Source organism: Mustela putorius, unplaced genomic scaffold, assembly GCF_011764305.1.
Source record: "Mustela putorius furo isolate JIRA1106 unplaced genomic scaffold, ASM1176430v1.1 tig00003932_pilon_pilon_pilon:0A:0A, whole genome shotgun sequence".
NCBI lineage: Eukaryota > Metazoa > Chordata > Mammalia > Carnivora > Mustelidae > Mustela > Mustela putorius.
In genome coordinates, this window is record NW_025422077.1 from 6,705,255 (window position 1) to 6,727,897 (window position 22,643).

Genomic DNA, 22,643 nt, shown 5'->3' on the forward strand with positions numbered 1-22,643 from the left:
GAGTTAGAGGGAGACAGTGGACTCCCCGCTGAGCAGGGAGCCCCATGTGGGGCTTGATCCCAGGACCCTGGGATCATGACCTGGGCCGAAGGCATATGCTCTAATCAGTACTTTTCTTTTTATTTTCTTTTTTTTTTTAAATCAGTGCTTTTCATACTTTTTTTTTTTTTTGCCATGAGTATCTTTAAGAAATAAATTTTATACAGTACTGCACATACATACCCCAAACCAAAACAATAGGTCACATGCACGCAAAGACCCTTAAGACATGTGATATGCACTGGTATTTTCTGTTGAATTTTGTTCTCTTCCATTCCATCAGGAAAATTTCTGTTAAAGACCCTCAGTGAGGGGTGCCTGGGTGGCTCAGTCGTGAAGCATCTGGCTTCAGCTCAGGTCATGATCGCAGGGTCCTGGGAATGAGCCCCACATCAGGCTCCCTGCTCGGCGCCAAGCCTGCTTCTCCCTCTCCCATTCCCTCTAGCTTGTGTTCCCTCTCTCTCTCTCTAATAAATAAAATCTTAGGAAAAAAAAAAAAGACCCTCAGTGAGTTTCTTCACTAATGGATCCCACACACACACAAAACCTTCAGATTATTGACCAATTCTTTATTATTTTGTCACATAATTGGAAACACTGAATTTAGAATCCCAGATTACCAGATAATCCCTACCAGATAATGCCTCTTGTTATATTTTTATTCTGCGGACTAACCAATGACAAAACAAATCTGTAATTACGTAGCATGATTTCTAAATTCATTCTTTTTTTTTTTTTTTTTTTTTTTTTTTTTTTTTAAATTCATTCTTTTTAAAGCGCTCTCAGATATCTCAGATTACCCTCTGGAACACCGGCCACATCTCTGTCCTAACTGGTCTCTTCTGAAACAGGGTCTGGGACGGCACACGAGCAGTTATCAAGCAGAACTTCTGGAAAGCTCAAATCACCCAGCCAACCTAAAATGGGGGGGGGGCTGTGAAGAAATAATGCAGAAAGATTCCAAGGTTGGGACACCTGGGTGGCTCGGTCGGTTGAGTGCCTGCCTTCGGCTCAGGGCATGATCCCAGGGTCTTAGGATGGAGTCCCACGTGGGGCTCCCTGCTCAGTGGGGAGTCTGCTTCTCCCTCTGCTTCCCCAAGCTTGTGCTCATGGTCTCTCTCAAATAAATCAATCCAAAAACATATTCAAAAAAAATTTTTTTTAAGGGCACCTGGGTGGCTCAGTGGGTTAAGCTGCTGCCTTTGGCTCAGGTCATGATCTCAGGGTCCTGGGATCGAGTCCCGCATCGGCACTCTGCTCAGCAGGGAGCCTGCTTCCTCCTCTCTCTCTCTGTCTGACTCTATGCCTACTTGTGATCTGTCAAAAAAAAAAAAAAAAAAAAAAAAAGACTGGGTATCCCTTAGCTTCTTGTCAACTCATGAAACAATTCTTTCTCAATCCAACATTTTGAAGGAGGGTGCACCTTACACCATAAGTCTGTGCAAATTTGTAAAATCAACAATTCTCTATCAACTTGAAATAAACACAGAGAAGCCACTGTGTATAATTCTGGTTTTATTGCTCATTATTTATGTCATTCCGTACAGTTTTAGGTAGACAGACTTGGAGAAAATATACTGGGAGTGTTGAATAGACAGTGGTAAAACAGATGAGAATGTTCCAGTGCTTTAGAGAAGGTGGTCAGAGGCCCCGCTGCTACCATCACCCCCCAAATTTGTACATTTCGTATAAAAAAGAGTAAAAATAGTTCATTGGCATTTAACTAGCATTATTCTTTGTCATCTTTGAACCACAGTAAGCCTGAACAACTTCAGAATCTTCAGAGCAAAACACAATTTGTTCCACGAGCAGATCTGTAGTTTCAGTTTCTTTAAAAACAAGCAAACAAATAACACAACAAAAACCATGTACACACCCCCAAAAACGAACTGGCGTATTCCGGTGGTCTTGAATTGTAATGCTTCTATTAGTTCAAGATATAAAGTGTGATTTAGCTTTTGAAAACCAGATTACACTTCTTTACCATAATTGTATTTACTGTGTAATTCCAACCATTTAACTGAGCCTAATATTAGCCCAGTAAAAGCCACGCATACAATTTAAACTGCTCTGATGCTAAGGACATGTCTTTAGAAGTTCATTATTCTTTGAAAAGTCAGACCCGAGCTGCACAGGTGTAACTGGAGGAACCAACAGTTTACCCTTCTAGAACCAGCAGCAGTTCTCAGGGTTCTCCAGCCAGGGAGTAAATGTAGTCACCGTAAGTCACACAACACATCAGTGACTTCCTGGTTACATGTCACTAACAGTTACCCTACTCGTGATTAAAAAAAAATAATCAAGCTTGTACTATGATTCAGCATTTGAAACACTTCTACGTTTATTACTATGAAAACAGATGTTCAGCCTGAGAAATCCACATGGCTACTTGAAAAGAAACAAGACCTGAAAGGTGGTTTTATGTTAAACCATTTAGAAGACCTGTTGCGAGAGAACCAAAAACACACAGTGGCAGAGAAACAGGAATTTATTAAAACCACTGTCTCCCAAAAATACAAAAATTAAATATTAAGGCATCTTTTACTCCCATCTTGGTATATGCAGCAAAGAGAAATGTTTTCAGTGGGAACCAGCACTTCTACTCAAACGCTTCTGAATGTATTTGGCAGATTTATTTTATATTCCCCTATTCCGCATACAGCCGAAAACTCTCATGGTCAAACATCATGACCCAAAAGAAGAGAAGAGTATGAACAGATACTCATTTACTAAAAATAAGAAAGAAGTGGTTCACCCTTGAAAAATAAAAAGGAACTACAAAGAATATTATGTAGTAAGTTCAAATATTAGTATTTAAATTTCTCTGGAGCAATTTACGCTTCAGTAATTAAGAGAAAGGAGAGATGAAGACTTTATTAAGATGAGAAGTCTATTAAAATGGATCACACCACAGAGCAACTGTTTACTCAGTATTCTGATCCACTGGGATAAGAGTTTCAAAAGGGCTTCCTACTCCTTTAAAAAACAGCCAATCCACTGGAATAAGATCATATAAATTCACATTGATTATTTATTTTTTCCCATTTTGTCCATTTACAAAGATCAACCATCTTCATAAAGTATACTAAACGGTAACATTTCACCTTTTATTAAGGCAAGTTTGTGAAAATAATTTAATACAACCAGATCTTTTCATGAACTTTCAGCTTAAAACATTTTTTTTTTACATAAGAAACATACAAAAAAATTGTTTTATAAAAAGCCACCTCAATACCAGAAAAGAGTAATAATGAAGGATTTTGAACCCAGTTTCCTTCTTAAAGGATGTTTTTCCCTTGTCTTCAATTCCAAGAACTATTCGTCTTCTTTAGAGCCAGTTTTGCTTAACTATAAAAAAGAGAAAAAAGACATCATCAACAAGATTAAGCTATCATGTTATTTGAATTCACTGTTTTCACTTACTATGACAAATATTTACAGTTGATAGAGCAACAGGCAACAAGTTTCGTGTAACTTAACACCATTCACTGCATTCAGTATATTTAACTACTTGTCAACTTTAGGCTCAGCTACTTTAAAAAGGATTCTTTAAAAACACAACCTGGGTGCCTGGGTGGCTCAGTGGGCTAAGCCACTGCCTTCGGCTCAGGTCATGATCTCAGGGTCCTGAGATCGAGTCCCGCATCGGGCTCTCTGCTCAACGGGGGACCTGCTTCCCTTCCTCTCTCTCTGTCTGCCTCTCTGCCTACTTGTGATCTCTCTCTGTCAAATAAATAAATAAAATCTTAACAACAACAACAAAAAAACCAAAACAGAAAAACCCCACAACCTCAATAGAACAAGGAGGAGAAAAAAATCCCTCAAAGCTTTCCAAGAAATAAATTGGAACCAAGAATACACAAAAGGTGCCATTTACAAAATGAATGACATTCTTCTATTATTTTCACAAATAAAGTCTTCAAAATTTTAAAAATTGTGGTTAAAAAAGCCCACATAAATTAAATACAGTTTAAAAAATGCAATCAAAATCTTAAATTGCAAGTCTTTTCTGATAAAAATCTACAGAATTTAGCAAATGGGGCGAGGAGAGCTCCCAAAGAATACACAGACAATTCTGACCAGAATAAAGACCAAGCCACCAAGAAATCCCCACTGAACCCAAGCCCTGAGAACCCCAGAGAATGTGGGAAGCTGTGAAAAGTAGAAACTGCTAAGTTTCTAGAAGTTCTAACATTCTGGCCTCAGCTCCTCTTCCCACTTCAAGGATCTTAAAGAGCTTTCTTTTAAGTATATGTTATACCTGCAGTGCTTGAAATTAAAACTGAAGAATTTTAATTCATGTAAAAATAAAAATAACAGTAAACCCATTCTGTAATCACCAAACAACATTTCTTAAACGAAAAGCTGTGTTTTCTAAAACAAATTAATAGGACTTAATGCGAAGAATAGTATTCTTTTACATTTTTGCAAACTTCTTTATTACTGAGCTCAACAGGAAACCGCTGGTTTTTCACAAATCTGCTTCTATAGTAAGGTATAATAGGAAACAGCAAACAAAAACACAGTACCAGTATTAAGAACAAACTGAGTTAATATAAAAATGCACATACTTAGATTCTAAACCTACTCATTATCTTAGAAAATTCTGAAAAACACAATATAAAAGCACACATTCTATTAATGCTCTAAAAGAAGAGTATTAGTGATGGCGTCATCACTTTTCATGGGGCCTCTGGTAAACACCACAATTCACCTGTGAGAATGAGGAAAAAAAGGCCAACAATATCTTAACATTGTGATGTAAATAGTTTTGACCTTGTTGACACCCAGAGGGCCCCAGGACCTCCGAGGGATCCCAAGATCACACTTGGAAACTACTGGTTTAGGGTAACAGACTCTGAGTCCAGACCACATCTACGTGATAACTTCCCTCTTACAAAATATCTTCGTCTATTTCTCGAGATTACTGGATTATTTAAATCTTTATTTCATTTAAATTTCTTGAAATTCTAATTTATATTAACAATTAAATTCTAATTTATATTAACAAATTATATATCAGTTTATATGAGAAACTAAATTTCTGGAGCTAGAGAAGGAGTGCTAACACCTGTGGATTAATCAGAATATTTTTGAGCCCAATTTCTGCTGCAGGCGACTTCATGGAAAGGATGCACTCCCATTCTGAAGTTTGAAGCTTTCTTTTTTTTAAGATTTTATTTATTTATTTGACAGAGAAAGACACGTCAAGAGAGGGAACAGAAGCAGAGTGAGTGGGAAAGGGAGAAGCAGACCCCCCGCAGATCAGGGAGCCTGATGCGGGGCTCGATCCCAGGACTATGGGATCACGGCCTGAGCAGAAGGCAGATGCTTAAGGACTAAGCCATGCAGGCGCCCCTGAAGCCTGAAGCATTTTAAGGAGTGAAACAACTTGGTTGGTGAGGTAAATACAAGCACACCTGGGACATGAAGTATCCATCAGGCATCCATGGAGGCGGGACCTGGGTAAAGGAGACAGTGGGAGAAGCCGCGCCCACACAGACATCTCCTGTGCGCTCAGCCCCTTGCCCAGGAGGCAGACCAGAAATACTGCTTCTTTATTCCGACCTTAGCTTACCCCACCCTATTCCCAGGTAATATTCTTGTACTAGACACAAAGATTATTTTAAGCAGTTTCTACAGCAAAGGTACCCTATGAACTTTCAAATAAACTTTCAAATAAACTCTGAGAATATACTGCTTATAATTACCCATATTTCTAGGTCCCCACTAAAATCCTAATCTTTAACTACCCTTGGATCACATCTTCTCACAGCAGTAGTGGCACTAGTTGGCATGCAAAACTCATGAAGTCCTACAAAGAAGATTAACTGAACATCACTTTAATATACTGGAACTTACAAATAAGAAAAATACCAAGAGAAGTCGGCAAAAAAAAAACTTCAATGTGAAACAGCAACAATTCTAAATAGGAAAAAGAGAAAATCCTTCTTGACGATGATGTGAGCTCCATCTAGAGTTTGCCCTTAAAAAAAAAAAAAAAAAAAAAAAAACGGGGGCGCCTGGGTGGCTCAATGGGTTAAAGCCTCTGCCTTCGGCTCAGGTCATGATCCCAGGGTTCTGGGATCAAGCCCCACATTGGGCTCTCTGCTCGGCAGGGAGCCTGCTTCCCCCTCTCTCTCTGCCTGCTTCTCTGCCTACTTATGATCTCTGTCTGTCAAATAAATAAATAAAATCTTAAAAAAAAATACAAATTTCTACTAAGAAATCAAAGCACTTCTTTCAGTGCTTTGTTTCTTGTTTCCACACTACCGCCAATCCACAGTTAGACGTGTTCATTCTTCACATGTACTTACATAGACAGTCAGACTTTATGGTACTTATAGCTTAGTTCTACAGATTTTTCCATTATTCAGAAAAAAAAATCTAGGGGCACCTACGTGGCTCAGTGGGTTAAGCGTCTGCCTTTGGCTCAAGTCCTGATCCCAGAGTCCTGGGATGGAGCCCTGCGTTGGGTTCTCTGCTGAGCAGGAAGAATGCTTCCCCCTCTCGCTCTCTCTGCCTGCCTCTCTGCCTACTTGTGATCTCTGTCAAATAAATAAATAAAATCTTCTAAAAAATAAATAAAAAGAAAAGAAAATCTAAAACTGAAGGTGTAGGAAAGAAAAGAATGGGAAAGATACTTCAAAAATACTTACATGCTGAAGCAAAAAAGGAAACAGCCATCCCAGTAAAATTCAAAGGTTGAGGGGGGAGAAAAAAAATGGAAGATATAAATTTCATTATTTGATGATAGACCGATAACAATGTTTCAAAGCCCAGAATGTAAGTATTATATACCTTCACCACATCAACCCAGTTCCATCCTCGAGGAAGTTCTCCTTTGTGATCTACAGGACAAAAAGAGTAACTTTATTTCTAAGACCAGACAGTAATTTTTAAAGCAATGAATACTCTAACAGATAAGCTTTTATATATCACTCTACACAACAAATAGACTAAAATTTTAAATCACGTATTATTAAGCTGGAAAACTAGTTTATCATCATTGTGAACTGAAAGCACCATTCCCAGAATATCTGCAAAGTGATTTAGACGTACACCCTTCTCACATTTGTCCCAGTTCCGCTCAAGACAAAACTGTGATATTAAGATAAAAACACGGAGGTGAGTTGGAAATGCCAGGAAGAGGAGCTAATCAACTTACTAGTTTCATGCACTTGTACAATGCTACCCTTTTAATAAGGTCATGGCTGATTTAAGTGAGTTGTGTTACTTTACTGCTTCGTGAGGGTTTTTAAACTCCGAAGCTAGGCTCAAGACAAGAGTCCTTATAAACCAATGTCTGGCTTCCAGATGAAGAGGAGGCCTAGTCAACTTATTTATTAACTTTTGTAGTCTGATAAAAAATTCATTATTTAACCTAACATTGTTTAATCTGACAGGTGTTTAATCTGCTGGGAGTGCCTGAAAACAAGCTGAAACTTTACATAAAAAATTCACAGTTTACAAAGTGATTTTGTTCTTTTAATAGAATATTCAAACTTAAAGAATACTTTAATAAATATTAAGTGTTTTAGTTTAAAAAGACGTGATTTCCTTTATGCTTGATATTGCTATATACATCTCATTTTATGAAATCATCAAAATTTGCATTCAAAACAAATAGATTAATTTTACATAAGGGAAACAGAAACTAACCTCCTGATTTCTTACAGGACAGAAGAAGTATTACTGGACCTCAATCTTAGATGCTAATGGCTCTCTTGTCCTTTATGCCAGTAAGAATCTTATCCAACTGTTTATTGGTTGTAAGGGGTGTGGGGCAGATCACCAGTTTTATTAATGAAAACTTACCCACGGTAAGTTTTATTTAAAATGCAAGTTCCAAGTCACTAACTCCTGCACCACAACTATAGAAAGATAATGCCTTTCAGGTGGGCATCATCAAAAGAGATGGAGTTGGGGAAACAGTAATGAAAGGAATAATCATAGGTCATTGTGTATGAAAGCGACAGGTAATGAACTAATGGGCAGAAATGCTACAGCATTAACAAAGAAATTAACCAACATCCTAGAAAAGAGATTGCAATGACTAACAATTCAGTGCTTTGGTTGTTCATGCTTTAATGTTAGGTATAATGGAGCCCCAGATTTGTTATTTCACAAACCATTATGACTTCAAAAATGTGTTCTGAGGGCCAACAAAGGTTGCTATCTTTTTGTTCTGCCACATAGGACGTTAAACAAAACAAAAACAAAATACCTGCCATCATTTTATAAAAGGGCATTATTTTAAACTTCCTCACCAAAGAGTCAGTTCTTTTCAATCAAGGGCAACTTGTAACCTTATACCAAGAATACACACACACACACACACACACACATACACAGATACAGACAACAGTATACATGGACACACTTATGTATAAGTATATAAATATATATATTTCCTCAATTGGAAAAAAAAGTTGACAGATCGATACCAATTTGCAAAAACAAAGAGATCAAATATTATTGGTGATATGAGGTGGAATTTATAATTCTCTTCTAAAGGTCCACAAAATGACTCTGGTTTAGAACACAGAAATTCTATTCTTTTTTTTTTTTTTTTAAAGATTTTATTTATTTATTTGACAGAGAGAAATCACAAGTAGTCGGAGAGGCAGGCAGAGAGAGAGAGAGAGAGAGAGAGAGAGAGGGAAGCAGGCTCCCTGCTGAGCAGAGAGCCCGATGCGGGACTCGATCCCAGGACCCTGAGATCATGACCTGAGCCGAAGGCAGCGGCTTAACCCACTGAGCCACCCAGGCGCCCCCAGAAATTCTATTCTTAAATCTTATGCAAATTATTTAAATAAATCAACAGACAAAAACAGTATATTATTTATTGTGCTAAGACCTAATGGTACAGCAAACTTCATTTCAAATGAAAGCTACAGTTCAAAGAATTTTTAGTAATGCACGTACCTGCCAGAGAGGTAAACAAACAGGAAAGTCCCAGACATGGGACTTTCGATACAAGGTAGGACACACTTCTGTATGCTATTCTGTTTCTCACCCTCAAGACCCATTTATAGTTATTCTGCCACTCACTTACCTTCTCCTCAAATGGTGAGCTCTTGCGGTGAAGTAGTGGTAAATATCTTCCATATACATCTGTGACCTAAGACAGTGTCTGATCCCAGTGTTCCAAGAATGAAGAACAGAGAACTACTCCTCGAACTCGAAATATACTTATTAAGCACTCACATCACACTAAAAAGCAACCCATTTCTGTGTGTTATTAAAAAAATAAAATAAAATAAACACAAACCTGTTTTATCTGCCAGCTTACGTTTCTGGGCTTTCGAAAGCTGTTCTTTTTTCTCTTTTTTCTTACTTGATGGGGCTGTATTAGGAGTTTCAACGGAGATGATACTGCTTATGGGTATCTAGAAAAAAACAAATAATTCCTGTACTAATGCCTTAAAACTTACTGAATTAGATCTGTAAAGTAAAATAATGCTGCATTATAATATCCATTTATTAGATCAGGTGCCATTCGTACATTGCTTTCATTCTTCTAAACGTTCCCATAGAGAGACTTACATGATGTTAGTTCCATTGTTATAACCAAGCCTCTGAGAAATAAGACCCGATACCAGCATTATGTTGAAGCTCTGAAGTTCTAAGGTAATTTTGTAATTCAGTTAATTTGCTTTATTTGGAATTTTAAGTATGTCTTTAGAAAAATCACACGGGCCTACCTAGAAAACCCGGATTCCCTGAAGAAATGAAGAAAATCTTCATGAATGAAGAAAAATATTTTGGGGGCGCCTGTGTGGCTCAGTTGGTTCAGTGTGTGACCGCTGATTTTGGCTCAGGTCACGATCTCAGGGTTGTGAGATCATGCCCTGTGTCGGGCTCCGTGCTTACAGCAGAGTCTGCTTGAGATTATCTCTCCCCTTCCCTCTGCTCCCCCCCACCCAATAAATAAATAAAATCTTTAAAAAAAAGAAAAAGAAAAATATTTTAATTTGGATTCACGTAATCAGAGTGTGATAGGCAAAATTTGAAATTCTTACTAGGTGCCAAGCATTGCTGTAAATGTTGTACACCCTGGTCTGACCCTTACTCAACTCTTAAGAGGCAGAAGCTACCATAATCCCCGCTGGACAGAAGAAGAAACTGAGCACAGTGAGGGTAAGACAGCGGCCCCTACCCTGACCAAAACAAAGTCTCAGGGTCAGTGATGCAGCGAGGAGCGGTGAGGGTTTTCAGGGCTGCCTGGTGAGGCCCCCCGTCCCCCGGCTCTGCTACCACTTTCTCCCGCTCGAGAGCTGCCCACAGGGCTCTTCTGTGGCATCAGGGTTGCGGCAGCCAGAGCTGCTCAGGTAGAAGACCCAGAGCCTTCGCTGTCAGGAAGCTGCCGGCCTGCTTTACAGAACTCAATGGACTCTGGCCTTGGAAAGTCTCTCGGCACAGGACTGGGTGCAAAGGGTTCGAAAAAGAGATGCCTGCGGCATAAAAGGTGATGATTTCCTAAAATCCTTCTAGAAATAAAAGAACTGTTTTCCTATTCATGAAGTCTCTTAAAGCTTGCACCACGTTCAGAGCGAACTGGGACAAGATTATTCCCAGCTAAAGAAGGCTCCTGAAGAAAGCAATTTCCAACATATTTGGGCGCCGCGTACGAAATCCTCCATCTGAGCTTTATGGAGACGTCAAATATGGTTAATACATTTAAACAAATATTTGGTTCAACAGCACCTCAGTTGTGGTGGGCATGGGAAGTATTCTAATCTCACAGGAAGGGTAAGATCTATAGGATATGATTTCATTTTTAAAGTTAAATAGGCACTGAGAAACCTTGAATTCACGATTACTTAACCCAGATGTAACTTGTTTTTTTTATTTCTTTATTTTTAAAGATTTTATTTATTTATGTGAGAGAGTGAGAGAGAGCATGAGCGGAGCAGAGAGCCCGATGCAGGGCTCGACCCCAGGACTCTAGGATCATGACCTAAACCGAAAGTAGACACTTAACCCCGACTGAGCCACCCAGGTGCCCCTAACTCATTTTCAGTCTAACAAGAAATCTTTCAATTACAAAAAAAAAAAAAATACTACCTAGTAAGGACGAATTAGTAGGAGAGTGAAGCCAAAACGAAGCACAAGCTCACCGTAGAATTCACAGGCTGATGATTCTCCATGAACTGGTCTTTATTGTCCTTGGCATATTCAAACAACGTGTAGGTCATGGCAGTCCCAAGATTGACCTCCACGGCTTCCTGTAACTTGGCTAATATGCTCTGCTTTACAGCTGACGATCTATAATGCACAAGAAATACATGGCTGAGAGAAAAGTAAGCGACAGTGTTACAAAAAACAATGAAAACGGAACACTACTCACATGGTGTTGTTAAAAAAAGCGTTCATAGATATAATTGGAGGTGTTTGGGGATATGTTTCTGTCCAGGAAATCTCTATTAAGAAGGCTTTGGGATCACCATTTTCACCTATCTGAAGAAAAGGGAAATCTTAGGCTTGTAGAAAGTGACACAAAGACAGAATATTTATTTAATTATGACTTTGAAAATGATGAATCACTGCCAATGCTCATAATCAGATCAGAAACATTGTATTCTGGAAAGTTCAGGGTACAGGCTGAGGCCTGCCAGGGGTTGAGAGCCATAGTCATAATCTGACTTGGTGTCCACAATCTTTCTCTCCAACCAGCCCTCTGGCTTTTTCCAGTATCAAGAATGTCTAATATAAATTTTTGTTTCCATCAAAGCTTTCTGAGGACAAAGAATACATATCAATTGTGGGGGAAAGGAAGAGAATGGACAAAAATAACAATCCACGAACTTGAAAGGCCCAATCTTCGCCCTACGTTTTCCAATTGCCAAATCAGACGAAGCCTTAAGAAGGAGGGATTGATACACTTTAGCACAATTCCAAGACCAGAAAAGGAAATGTAAAATTTAGAGGAAAAAAAAGGGAAAGGTAAAGAGATAAGGTTCAGGAGAGCCTTGGGCTAGGTGAGAACTTTCAAGATCTACTCTCTGTGCAACCTTCAAATATGCAATACTATGTTACTAACTACGGTCACCATGCTGTGCATTAAATCCCTCATTTTTTTATAGCTAGAAGTTTGTAACTTTTGACCCTCTTCACCTGAATAACTTAAAAATGTCTTTCCTATTTCTTTTGCTTTCCCCACAACTTTTCGAAGTTTTTAACATCCATTAATGAGCCTTGCCTGAAATGATCATCATATTGGTGGTTGCAAAATGGTGATTTTTCTAATAAAATTATGGAATGATTCATGAGTCAGCATTTCATCCTTGCAAAGGGCTATGCCAATCTCCTCTGTAATATTTTTAGTATATGTGCTGCTTTTTCTATTTATTTTTAGACAACAATAAGAGATTAAAAAATTTTTCACCCCAAACTGTCACTTGCCCTTTATTCTCTGACCACTAATTTTTATTCCCTTCCCCTCAGCATCAACCACAAGACACACCAAAATAAGGTGAGGCTTAGAAATTATGTCAAATAATCTTAGGGACCTATTGATATATATTTACATAAGTTGATGACATCATCGGTTTATGCTTGTGTTTCAAATACAGAGATAATGAAAAAGTGATAAAAGTTACTTGCTGTATGCAGTCTACTAAGTCCTTACGCAAGGTGTGTGTAGAAGCGGGGGGGCCCTGTGCCCCCTATAGTGCAAGGTACAGAAAATACAAAAACAGAGATAAGACCATTCCTGTCTTTAAGGGGAGCAGAGATTTAAGTAACTCATGAAACTGCTGCATGATTAAAAGTTTAAAAAAGACACAGAACAAAGTAGTAAGAAATGGGGAATGGCCAATTCTGCTCTGAAGTCAAGAGAGAGATAGAAGAGGAGGCCCAAATATGTCACAGAGGAGCCTGAGGTAGGCATTAAAGAAGAAGTAGGTTGGATGAGGGGCGTGAGGTGAGCGGGGAGCAAAAGATGTGCCCACGGGCACAATATTAAAAAATGCAGGGAAATGGTCCACAGGCTACTGGGTCTAACGGACGGTAGTGGCAGGGAAAGTCTGGAGAGGCAGTGTGAACCAAACAGAAGGGCCCTGAGTGTCAAGCTGAGGAATTTAATCCCATTTTTTAGGTAGGAGAAACCCATGCAGAAACGCTTCTCAACGAAGGAATGGGGTAACTATTGTGTTTCAGAGAGTCACCTAGTCATCTGCAGGACTACTGGTGGGGTGTGGAGGCAAGCTTCAGACCAAACTGAAAGGGGAGAATGGTCTAGGAGGTTACTGAACCAGTCTGCTAAACAGGAACTGAGGGGGCTTGACCAGGACCCAGTCAGACCTGTATCCTTGTCCTCTGGCTCTCAACACATACAAGGTTTCCAAATTTCATGTTTTATTCCCTTGAGATCCATCCTGTGGTCACAGCGGAGAATCCATCCTGTAGGACACACACACGTCCTACTACGTTCCATATACTGTGTCAACAAGGGACCACACTTGTTAATACAGATGTTTAGGGAAGTATGGGGCAGTTCTCAACCTCCCATTTGCTAAGGGGAAAGTGGCAGTGCTTGGGGACCTCTGGGGAGGCAGCTGGATTCATATGGAAGGGCCTAGCACTTGACCCCAGTGTTAACCTTGGCCATTAAGTTTTTTTGTTGTTTTATCTATGGAGTGGTGTAAGGGCTGTTGAGCTTGAAGGAGCCAAGGAGACGGGAGAGTCTCTAAAGAAAGTAATGATAAAGAATTTATCTTCTCTAACAGTCTGTAATAATGACATATAAGAATCCCTTATCACATAATTTATTTGAATTGATGATGTGAATAACTGTAAGTCTTGGACCGAAAAGCTTTCTCACACCACTACTGTTTATAATCATCTGGAGAGCTGGTTTCTGTTATTTACTTACAAAACAAGATACTGGTAATGTTTCATGTTGAGAACAGTTATGGACAAACTCCCTTTTAAAGAATATGTAAAAAAAATATTCACACATATTGTTAATACAGAATTAGGAAAGTATCAACTTTTCTTGACTATATCATAGGGTGGGGAAAATAATACTAGACTTGGAATAGAAACCAGGATTTTAATTCTAGTATTTATCAGCATCAGCTGGGAAAGCTTGGGAAGTTATGACTTAGAGACACGATCTTTAAGGTTAGAAGGCAAGACCATGTAACTTCTAAGGTTTCTTCCATTTCTAACCTTTGATCATTCTCTCACAATAAAAACAAGTTTCTCTTAGTTTTTAAAAAAGTTTCTGAATGGTTCCCCAAAGTTAAAAATAATTGATGTCACGGTGATGAGCTTTCATTCAAATGCTTCGGAAAATCCAAAGAGGTAATTGGTTTAAACAGTTGAATTTAAAAAACCAAAATCATTAAAAAAATAAAAGCACTTTCAGCAACCCTCAATCTTTTCTAGCAAAGTAGCAAGGGCTCCTAGTCATGTCATGTCTTACCCTATATTGAAAGGAAACTGGACTTAACTCCCGGAAACTTTCGTCTCCTTCGTAAATGGAACGCAGAGCTTCCAGTTCCATCTGGAAAAAAATAAATGTATCAAATGAGTTTTGTTTAGTGGTATAAATGGATTAAACATAGAGGGTGTTTAGTTTCTGATTCAAGCCCACTCAACTATGTAAAGTTTAGTTACTTTTATGGCCTTTGATGTTTATAATAAAGGTATATAATATATGTGCAAATAGTAACACAATGTGAATACTAATACTTCCTTCAAAGTTATGTGCCAGGAACTCCTGAGCATTTTACAGCGCACTGTCTCACTCGTTCTTCCTTCAATCCTGTAAAGAATATCTTATCTTCTCCTTTCTACCCGGGAGAAAAATAAGTCAGTTTAAAGTAACTTTAGATCATGTGTCCTAGGCTAGGATAGAAAGAGCGTTACACTTGGAAATGGGAAATACAAAACACAGTATTACCCCACTATTTACATGTATTATTTATGTTTGAAATCCTTCCCACAGAATGATATGAAATTTGAAAAAAACACCTGCAGATCACAAAAAGAACTTAAAATGATGGTTAGAAAGAGGTTTGACAAGAACCTACCCAAGATGGGATAAAAAGGACTTCAAGAGAAAATGTAACTAATAATCCTTGCCTGGAAATATTTCTTAGAACACTGTGGACTGACAAATGGGAAGACTCAAAGACTGTTGGAATTACCGAGGAGCCCCTGAAGAAGAGAAGCAAAGAAAGACAGTACTTTGATATATCCTTTAGTTTTCAAAAAGATGCACATCGTGAATGCTACAAATTAAAGGGAGACAAAATTTTAGAATAGATTATTAAAGAAATAATTCGTGGGGGCCGAGGAGAATAAAGAGTAGCAGTCCCTAAGCCTTGGCAAGCATGTGAAAAGCAAGATAAATGTAAACAAAAATGTTAGAGAGGATAACTTGATTGGTACATTGAGGAAAGGCACAGAGCCCAGGTCTACTTGGGTTTCTCTTGCTACCTTCACGTGAAAAAAATACCGGATTTCAACTGGATTCAAGAACCAAGATGAGATTAGAAAGAGTCAACTTACTCAAAATATTGGGCTACTCCTCCTACCCTTAATCCTTTCTTGCATTTTAACTAGTGAGTAGGACAGGAACAAAAACTGAAGGCAGGCTTATGAAACTGATGAATGACAATTTGATGGAATAGTGAATCATGCTGGTGGCTGAATAAAAATTCAAAGTGTCCTAGAAAAACCATCTAACAAGAGGAAATTTTATAGGGTAAGTGGAAGAACATGTCTTTAGATACCTAAACACAGTAGAGGAAGAAAGAAATTGTTTTGCACAGAGCACTTAATGGGCTGTAATTGACAGAAACTAGAAAACGGTGATGCCACAATTTTAAAAAGGGACATAAATAAATTTATAATCTGTCCACAGATACACAATTCCAAGACAAGGAACAAAAAGAACGGACATATGGAGAAAAAGCGAAAAGGAATCATTTAGTAAGAGCAGAGGGCATCGGAAAAAACGGGGCAGGAAACATTTCAAAGCTCTGAAAATCAATCCTGCGGAAGAATGGAATTCTGTTGTTAAAATGGACATCCCTGCCCCCCCCCCCCCCCCCGGGAACTTTAATCCAGTAAATCTGAGGTACAGTACAGGCACTTGTTTTTCTAACCACCACCCGGATGAGTCTAAGGCAGTGTTCCATGGGCCAAACTTTGAGAAACATGACATGATACACTCCAGGCGCCTCGACTTAGAAACTCACTTGGCAACAACAGTTTAGAAGCGATTTCAGGTATCAACCAGCTTGTTGCCCTTTGGGTCCTTTCAAGGTAACTTCCATTCCAGGGATTCTATCACATCTATCTTGTAGAAGTGCTAACTTTGAACAAACATATTCTAAATGAAGAGTGAATTACTTGGGTAGGAGGCTCGCATTCTAGTTCGGATTCTACCCCACGCTCACCGGGCAGCCCCAGGGCATCCACTTTACCTTTGCAAAACTCTGGACGCATTACACCATTAGGTGGCTCCCCTAGAGATGACCTGTATCATTCCCCGATCACATGATTCAGTGTCAAAGTGGCATTTCATGAGAAAATCGCGGAGCATAAACTATACGAGTCGGACGGTACGTGTTCGCTCAAAACAGCCTTCATTTCCACCGGACAACGACCAGATGGATAACTGATTCCACCAAACAAAAAGGCCAGAAATCGGTGACACTTTGTGTCATGATTTTCCTCCACTGGAAATTTAACTAACTCAGCTCAGTCTGTCCCTACCAGCCAGGAGATTTTAAACATTTTAAGGTGATCAGATTGCAAGAGGCTGAACAGGAACCGTGGGGACTGAAGGCGAGGCAAGAGCACTGGGTCGCCTTCCAAGGACACTCATCCTTGTTATTAAGGTGGCGTGGGGCCACCCCCGGGCTTGCAAAACTGAAAACTCCCGGGAGGAGCGGAGGCAGAGGCGGAGGCTTCCCGTTGCCGCGTGCCTGGCCTCTCCTCGCAGGGCACCCGGAAACTTGGGGCACCCCAGCCAAGGCTCTGTCCGCTCGAGGGGCGAAGGCACGTGCGGGGCCGCTCGTGCCGGCGCCCGGTCCCAGCCCGGCCTCGGGGGCTCAGCCGCCTCCCTCGGAGCCGAGGCGCCGCGCCCGCACGGGGAAAGGGGCATTCGGCCAGCGGGACTCACCTCCTGGTCCTCGTTGGCACTCATCGCGCCGGCCGCGGGACGCCCCCCGGGAGGGCGTCTGCGACCACGAGAAAGGGAGAGCAGTGGCCCCGCGCCCGGGGCGTCCCCCTTCCGAGCCTGGTCTGCGGGAGGCACACCCCTGGCGCCGCAGACGAGAGTCACGCGCGCCCCCGGCCTTCGGGCAGCGCGAAGCCGCCCGCTGGGGGTGTGTGGGCGGGGACCCCGAGGCCGCGGAGGGTGGGGCGCTGGGGCCGCCGGGGAGACGCTGCGGGGCGGTGCCGCCGAGGCTCCGCCTCCTCCTCCTTCCTGCTCCTCCTATTGGCTCCTTCTCTCCCCACCCCTATTTCCTACCCCCGTAGGAGACGGGCGTCTTCCTACGTTTTGTGGAGCGGCGTTAAGTTTCGGGACGGCGGTTGGTGCAGAGCGCTGTCACTCAGGTGCAGAAAGTGCTTCCTGTGCCGGCGCGGGCGGGTACCGGGAAGTCTCGCTGGCGGGCGCCGGCTCCGGGGCGGTGGCGGTGGGGACGGGCCCTGGCGTTCTGCAGGCCACCCTGCCTGCTTCCCTTCGTCTTCCCCCGGCTTGCGGCGACCGGCCACAGCTGCAGCGGGCCCGGGGGGGCGTGCGGCCTGGGTGAGTCCGGCCCCGGAGACCCGCGAGGGCAGGCGAGACCGCCGAGACAAAGCCGGTTGGGGGCGGCCCGGCGTTTTCCTTTGGCGTCTGCGGGGGCAGTCCTGGCGTTTCTCTTCCAGCCCCTAACGAAGAGACGCGCCCGTATCTAGGCCCTTCGGGTTTAAAGGGGAGGAGACGGGGGCGAGAGCGTCTGCCTGGAGGGCTGCGGCGTTATTTCTCCCTTCCCTCATTGGATTCCCAGGGCGGAATGCTGAGACCCCGGGGACGGTGTCTTTCTAAGGTGGTGGCTTCACGGTGTCAGCATCTCCCTGCCCCCCACCCCCACCCCCGCTCCAGCCCGGCCCCAAGTGGTCATTCCTCTCCGAGTCGTCTTGTAGTCCTTGCTGGCCTTGTGTACTACACCGTGAACCTCCGTTAATTAAAAACATAGTGACCACATTGCTTTATTTATTTATTTATTTATTTTTCCTTACCTGCCCCTGGATTAGGTCGCCCGTCTTTGCTGTGTGTCATCCTTTTCAAGAACCTTCCTTCCTGTTTTCCACGCCAGCTTCCAGATTCCTGGCTCCGGCGTGGCACGGTCTCCCATCCAGTGGGCTCATTCACGACTTTCGCCCCTCCTTCCGTGTCAGACTTTGTTAGTTGCCGCATCGGCTTCTTCCAGGAGAGCTGGGAACGTCCACAGACTGTCCTTAAGAGCCACACAACCTCAGCACCTGTCCTTTGCCAGTGTTTTTTTTCCCATTCCCATCCCTTTGCTGTGCAAGAAGCAGTACCGTCTCACGCGCCAAAAGTTCTTAAATAGTATGTGGCAAGAATTTCTGATAACGGTTTCCCCGTACAGTGATTTTTGGGGTCAGAATGACCGTAATTTGAGATGGGCTTACTGTCCATTATGATAGCCAGTAGCCCTGTGTGGCTATTGAGCATGTGAGATTGGCTAGCCTGAATTCACATGTGCTGGGAGGGTACAGTTCACATCAGATAATGAAGACCTGGTACAGAAAAGTGAAGTATCTCATGAATAACTTACATTAATGTGGAAGTGTTAATATGTTAGGCATATTGGTTAAATAGAATATTATTAAAATTAACGCCACCTTTTAAAAATATTTTAATATGACTAGAAAATTTAAAATTATTTATGTGGCTCGCAGTAATACTTCTTTTGGATAGCACTGATTTAGAGCTTTGTAAGTCGTTTCTAGGTCCCCTTATTTCCACTCCCATTTTCAAAGACCACAGCTAATTCTCTTGAGCCTCTGGTGGTTTTAAATGAAGAAATGGACTTTCGGGCTCTAATCTAGATTCCCTGGTATAAAGCAAAGGCCCCTGTCTAATGTGTTTTGACCATCTCTTCTTAATTTTCACCCCCAAATTCCCTAGAACTAGAGTTTTTCTCTCTCTGAACTTGTGAGCCTTTGCCCTCCTAGCTTAATCCTGTCCAGAAAATATCTGCTTAATTAATTTTAAACATTCTGTGTCTTGTAGAAATGTATCATCTGTGATGAACTTTCCAAATCATTTATTCAATACCCATTATTCCTTCAGTACTTAAATGTAAGAAGCCTAATGATCTTTTGAAAATTAACTTTTCAGTTAAAAATATTTGGTTATCAAGTGGTGGCACAGTGCTTTTTACTTTTCGCAAAAATTGCATTTGAGTTCTGTATGTTATACTGGTGAAGATCACCTTTGAAAAGGAACTCTTGGGGCGCCTGGGTGGCTCAGTGGGTTAAGCCGCTGCCTTCGGCTCAGGTCATGATCTCAGGGTCCTGGGATCGAGTCCCGCATCTGGCTCTCTGCTCAGCAGGGAGCCTGCTTCCCTATCTCTCTCTCTCTCTCTGGCTGCCTCTCCGTCTACTTGTGATTTCTCTCTGTCAAATAAATAAATAAAAAAGCTTTAAAAAAAAAAAAAGAAAAGGAACTCTTTTTTTTTTTTAAAGATTTTATTTATTTGTTTGACACACAGAGAGAGACAGCAAGAGAGGGAACACAAGCAGCGGGAGTGGGAGAGGGAGAAGCAGGCTTTCCCCTGACCAGGGACCTGGACACAGGACTAGATCCCAGGACCCCAGGATCATGGCCTGAGCTGAAGGCAGATGCTTAACGTCTGAGCCACCCAGGTGCCCCGAAAAGGGACTCTTGATACATGATTTTAGGAATGAGAAATGGTCTTTAAAATATAATAGCAATTTTCTTTGGAATAAACACATTTTTATATAATTGCTTTTCTATAGTTAGTGTGTGGTAGGATTTATTATGGACTGATTCTCAGCTGAAGAACACAGTGGAAACATGTCCCTCCTAGACATTTTCATTCCTTGTTAGTTTTTCTCTTCTAGATTTTCATTTAGATAATACATTTCACATTAATTATGGAGAAATGAGAAAACATAGCTATTTAGATAACGAGCACATTTTAAAAATAATTTTCTGGGAATTCAGAGATGATATGTTAGCCATTATAGAGAAATTAGATAGTTGCATTTATTATGTGTAAGTCAACGGTTATTTTTCTTTATATCAAAAATGGGTCATGAGACCTATTTTAATTTTATCACCTCTCTGCGGACACTTGAAAAGACTCCGTCCGTTGCCTTTTTGTAATGTTTTATAAATGGTGGAGGCAGGTAGATTAGATATGGATATGGGCTTTTAAAACATTTTGAATGTATTTACATTTCTATTTCAGATTTTGTCCTGACACCTTGAACATGAGCCCCACACAGTGGGACTTCCCTGTGGAATTATGTTGCCGGCCAATGGCTTTTGTTACCCTTACGGGCCTGGATGTAGTTTATAATGCCGTCCATCGAGCTGTCTGGGATGCTTTCTGTGCCAATCGGAGGGCTGATCGGGTACCGATATCTTTCAAGGTGCTCCCAGGTGACCATGAGTATCCCAAATGTAGACCTAAGGTAATGGCATGTTTGCAGGGGGGCCTTTCCTTCTCTCCCTCTCTTCCTCTGTGTGTGAAGTATATGCCTTTTTTGTTTCTAACGTCTTTGTTGAAAATCCCCGAGTTTATCAAAGCCATGGTTGTAGTGATGCATTAGGAAAACCCAGGGCTTTTTCATGTATGTAATGCACTATAGTTACGTTTAATGATAGCTATTTTTTTAACCCCAGAGGAATAATTACTCTATAATTACTAAGTTTTCTATCCTGGGTTTTCTTTCTTTCTTTCTTTCTTTTTTTTTTTTTTGTATTTGCTTAAAACCCCTCCCAGTCTTTGTAAAGCCTTCTCCAAAAGGAAGGTCTCACATTCCCCATTTATCATTACCAGTATCGTTGATAGAATTTGCAGTCTTTGCAGTTTGTTTCAGTTTCACACACTTTTGAGCACTTACTTTGTGTTGGGTTCTAGGAACTATGCAATAGGCTGGTGATAAAAATTTAAATAAGACCAGCTCTGTCTCTGGAGAGTTCTACATGAAGTAAAACAGGTTATTTAGTGAGGAGTATGGAAAGGTATTACATTCAAAACCGAATTTTAGGTTGACCATCATACTAGAGACTCTAATTTACCTAGAAAGTCAGAGAATGGTGTTAAGAATAGCAGCTAATACATGGAAAGTGCTTACAAGGCCAGTTTACTTTTTCAAGAAAATCATGTATAATTGATTTGCTGTTTATCATAGTCTTTTTTTTTTTTAAGATTTTATTTATTCATTTGACAGAGAGAGAGATCACAAGTAGGCCGAGAGGCAAGCAGAGAGGAGGAAGCAGGCTCCCCGCTGAGCAGAGAGCCCGATCCCAGGACCCTGAGATCATGACCTGAGTCAAAGGCAGAGGCTTAACCCACTGAGCCACCCAGGTGCCCTGTTTATCATAATCTTAAGAGCTGGTTTGAAAGTCAGTTGACAAGACACATTGATCAAAATAAACCACCTGCTCTTTTTTTATTTTTATTTTTAATAAACATTGCTCTGGAGCAATGTTCCTGACAGACTGGTCTTTGGACCAAGGATATCATCATCACTGGTGATGTTTATGAAAAATGTAAGTGCGAGGCGCCCTTCGTGAAACTCTGGAAGGGTAGGGCCTGTGGATTTGGTGGCCAGCCGATCCTTCGCAGACCACATGCGGTTTCCTATCCCCGGCTGTCAAAGCTGCGTGGTTTTTCTGGCATTGTGCAGGGGACAGCACCCCAGCTCCTTGGTGTTTGTCCTTAGTGTGGAGCTTGTTCCCGGGTGGGCCGGCCCAGCACAGCTCTCCTCCTTTTGTCCTGGATCCATTCTCCCTCGTGGGAGCTTTTCATGTGCCCTTCCTTGTTCTTCCCTGAGTCCATAAGTTTTTTGTTTCCGATTCCTCCACTGGATAATAATGACCCTTTATTGTCTTTCCTCCCTTGAAGAGGCTGTTGGGGTAGTCTGAGTCGGGGCCAGCACTCTGGAAGCAATTTGAGGTTTCAGTGAGTTTCTTCAGGGTTAACGTTCACACCAACACCTCTGTCTCTGCCGATTTGGCACTTAGTGTGACCCCCGAGTGACTGCTATCACGCTTCCGTATTTAAGAGTTGTCTTTCATTTTTCCCTCCATCCACAAGTAAAGTAAAATGCAACGTGTCTTTGAAACAAATGAACCCATGTTAGGTTTTTAGATTGTATTTTATTTGAGCTGCTTTTTTTTTTTTTTTTTAAAGATTTTATTTATTTGTCAGAGAGAGGGAAAGAGAGCGAGCACAGGCAGACAGAATGGCAGGCAGAGGCAGAGGGAGAAGCAGGCTCCCTGCCGAGCAAGGAGCCCGATGTGGGACTCGATCCCAGGACGCTGGGATCATGACCTGAGCCGAAGGCAGCTGCTTAACCAACTGAGCCACCCA

General features: G+C 41.4%; 2 protein-coding genes across 7 annotated transcripts in view; one reads left to right on the forward strand and one right to left on the reverse strand.

Annotated features, from left to right (window-relative positions):
- Positions 1-1,537: 1,537 nt before the first annotated feature.
- On the reverse strand, positions 1,538-17,375 carry RWDD4 (RWD domain containing 4). 5 transcript variants are annotated; one of them, XM_045069465.1, is made up of 10 exons: positions 17,186-17,375; positions 14,474-14,554; positions 11,393-11,502; positions 11,163-11,310; positions 9,314-9,431; positions 6,841-6,890; positions 6,699-6,701; positions 5,460-5,501; positions 4,461-4,524; positions 1,538-3,387 (listed from the first exon to the last, which is right to left on the reverse strand). In XM_045069465.1, exons 1-9 carry the CDS (start codon positions 17,207-17,209, stop codon positions 4,489-4,491), a joined length of 612 nt encoding a protein of 203 aa, XP_044925400.1. In that variant the 5' UTR covers positions 17,210-17,375; the 3' UTR covers positions 1,538-3,387; positions 4,461-4,488. The 5 variants fall into 5 exon arrangements, with proteins under 5 accessions (XP_044925400.1, XP_044925402.1, XP_044925401.1 ...); XM_045069467.1 differs by lacking the exon at positions 14,474-14,554; XM_045069466.1 differs by lacking the exon at positions 4,461-4,524.
- A 266-nt stretch (positions 17,376-17,641) lies between these two features.
- The window catches only part of TRAPPC11 (trafficking protein particle complex subunit 11), a 44,859-nt gene continuing 39,857 nt past the window's right edge, over positions 17,642-22,643 (forward strand). The window contains exons 1-3 of one of the 2 annotated variants that reach the window (XM_013058976.2): positions 17,642-17,815; positions 18,304-18,619; positions 20,511-20,736. In XM_013058976.2, the coding sequence (XP_012914430.1) occupies positions 20,533-20,736 (204 nt within the window). In that variant the 5' untranslated portion in view covers positions 17,642-17,815; positions 18,304-18,619; positions 20,511-20,532. The remainder of the gene's footprint in view (positions 17,816-18,303; positions 18,620-20,510; positions 20,737-22,643) is intronic. The other variant, XM_004757699.3, reaches the window with a different exon arrangement.

Excerpts from the sequence above, each read along its gene's own strand:
- RWDD4 (XM_045069465.1), bottom strand. The coding sequence starts at position 17,209 with ATGAGTGCCAACGAGGACCAGGAG. Across the intron at positions 11,311-11,392 it reads GCTTTTTTTAACAACACCAT|ATCGTCAGCTGTAAAGCAGA; the intron begins GTGAGTAGTGTT and ends TGTGCATTATAG. Across the intron at positions 6,891-9,313 it reads TAAGCTGGCAGATAAAACAG|ATCACAAAGGAGAACTTCCT; the intron begins GTTTGTGTTTAT and ends TTTGTCCTGTAG.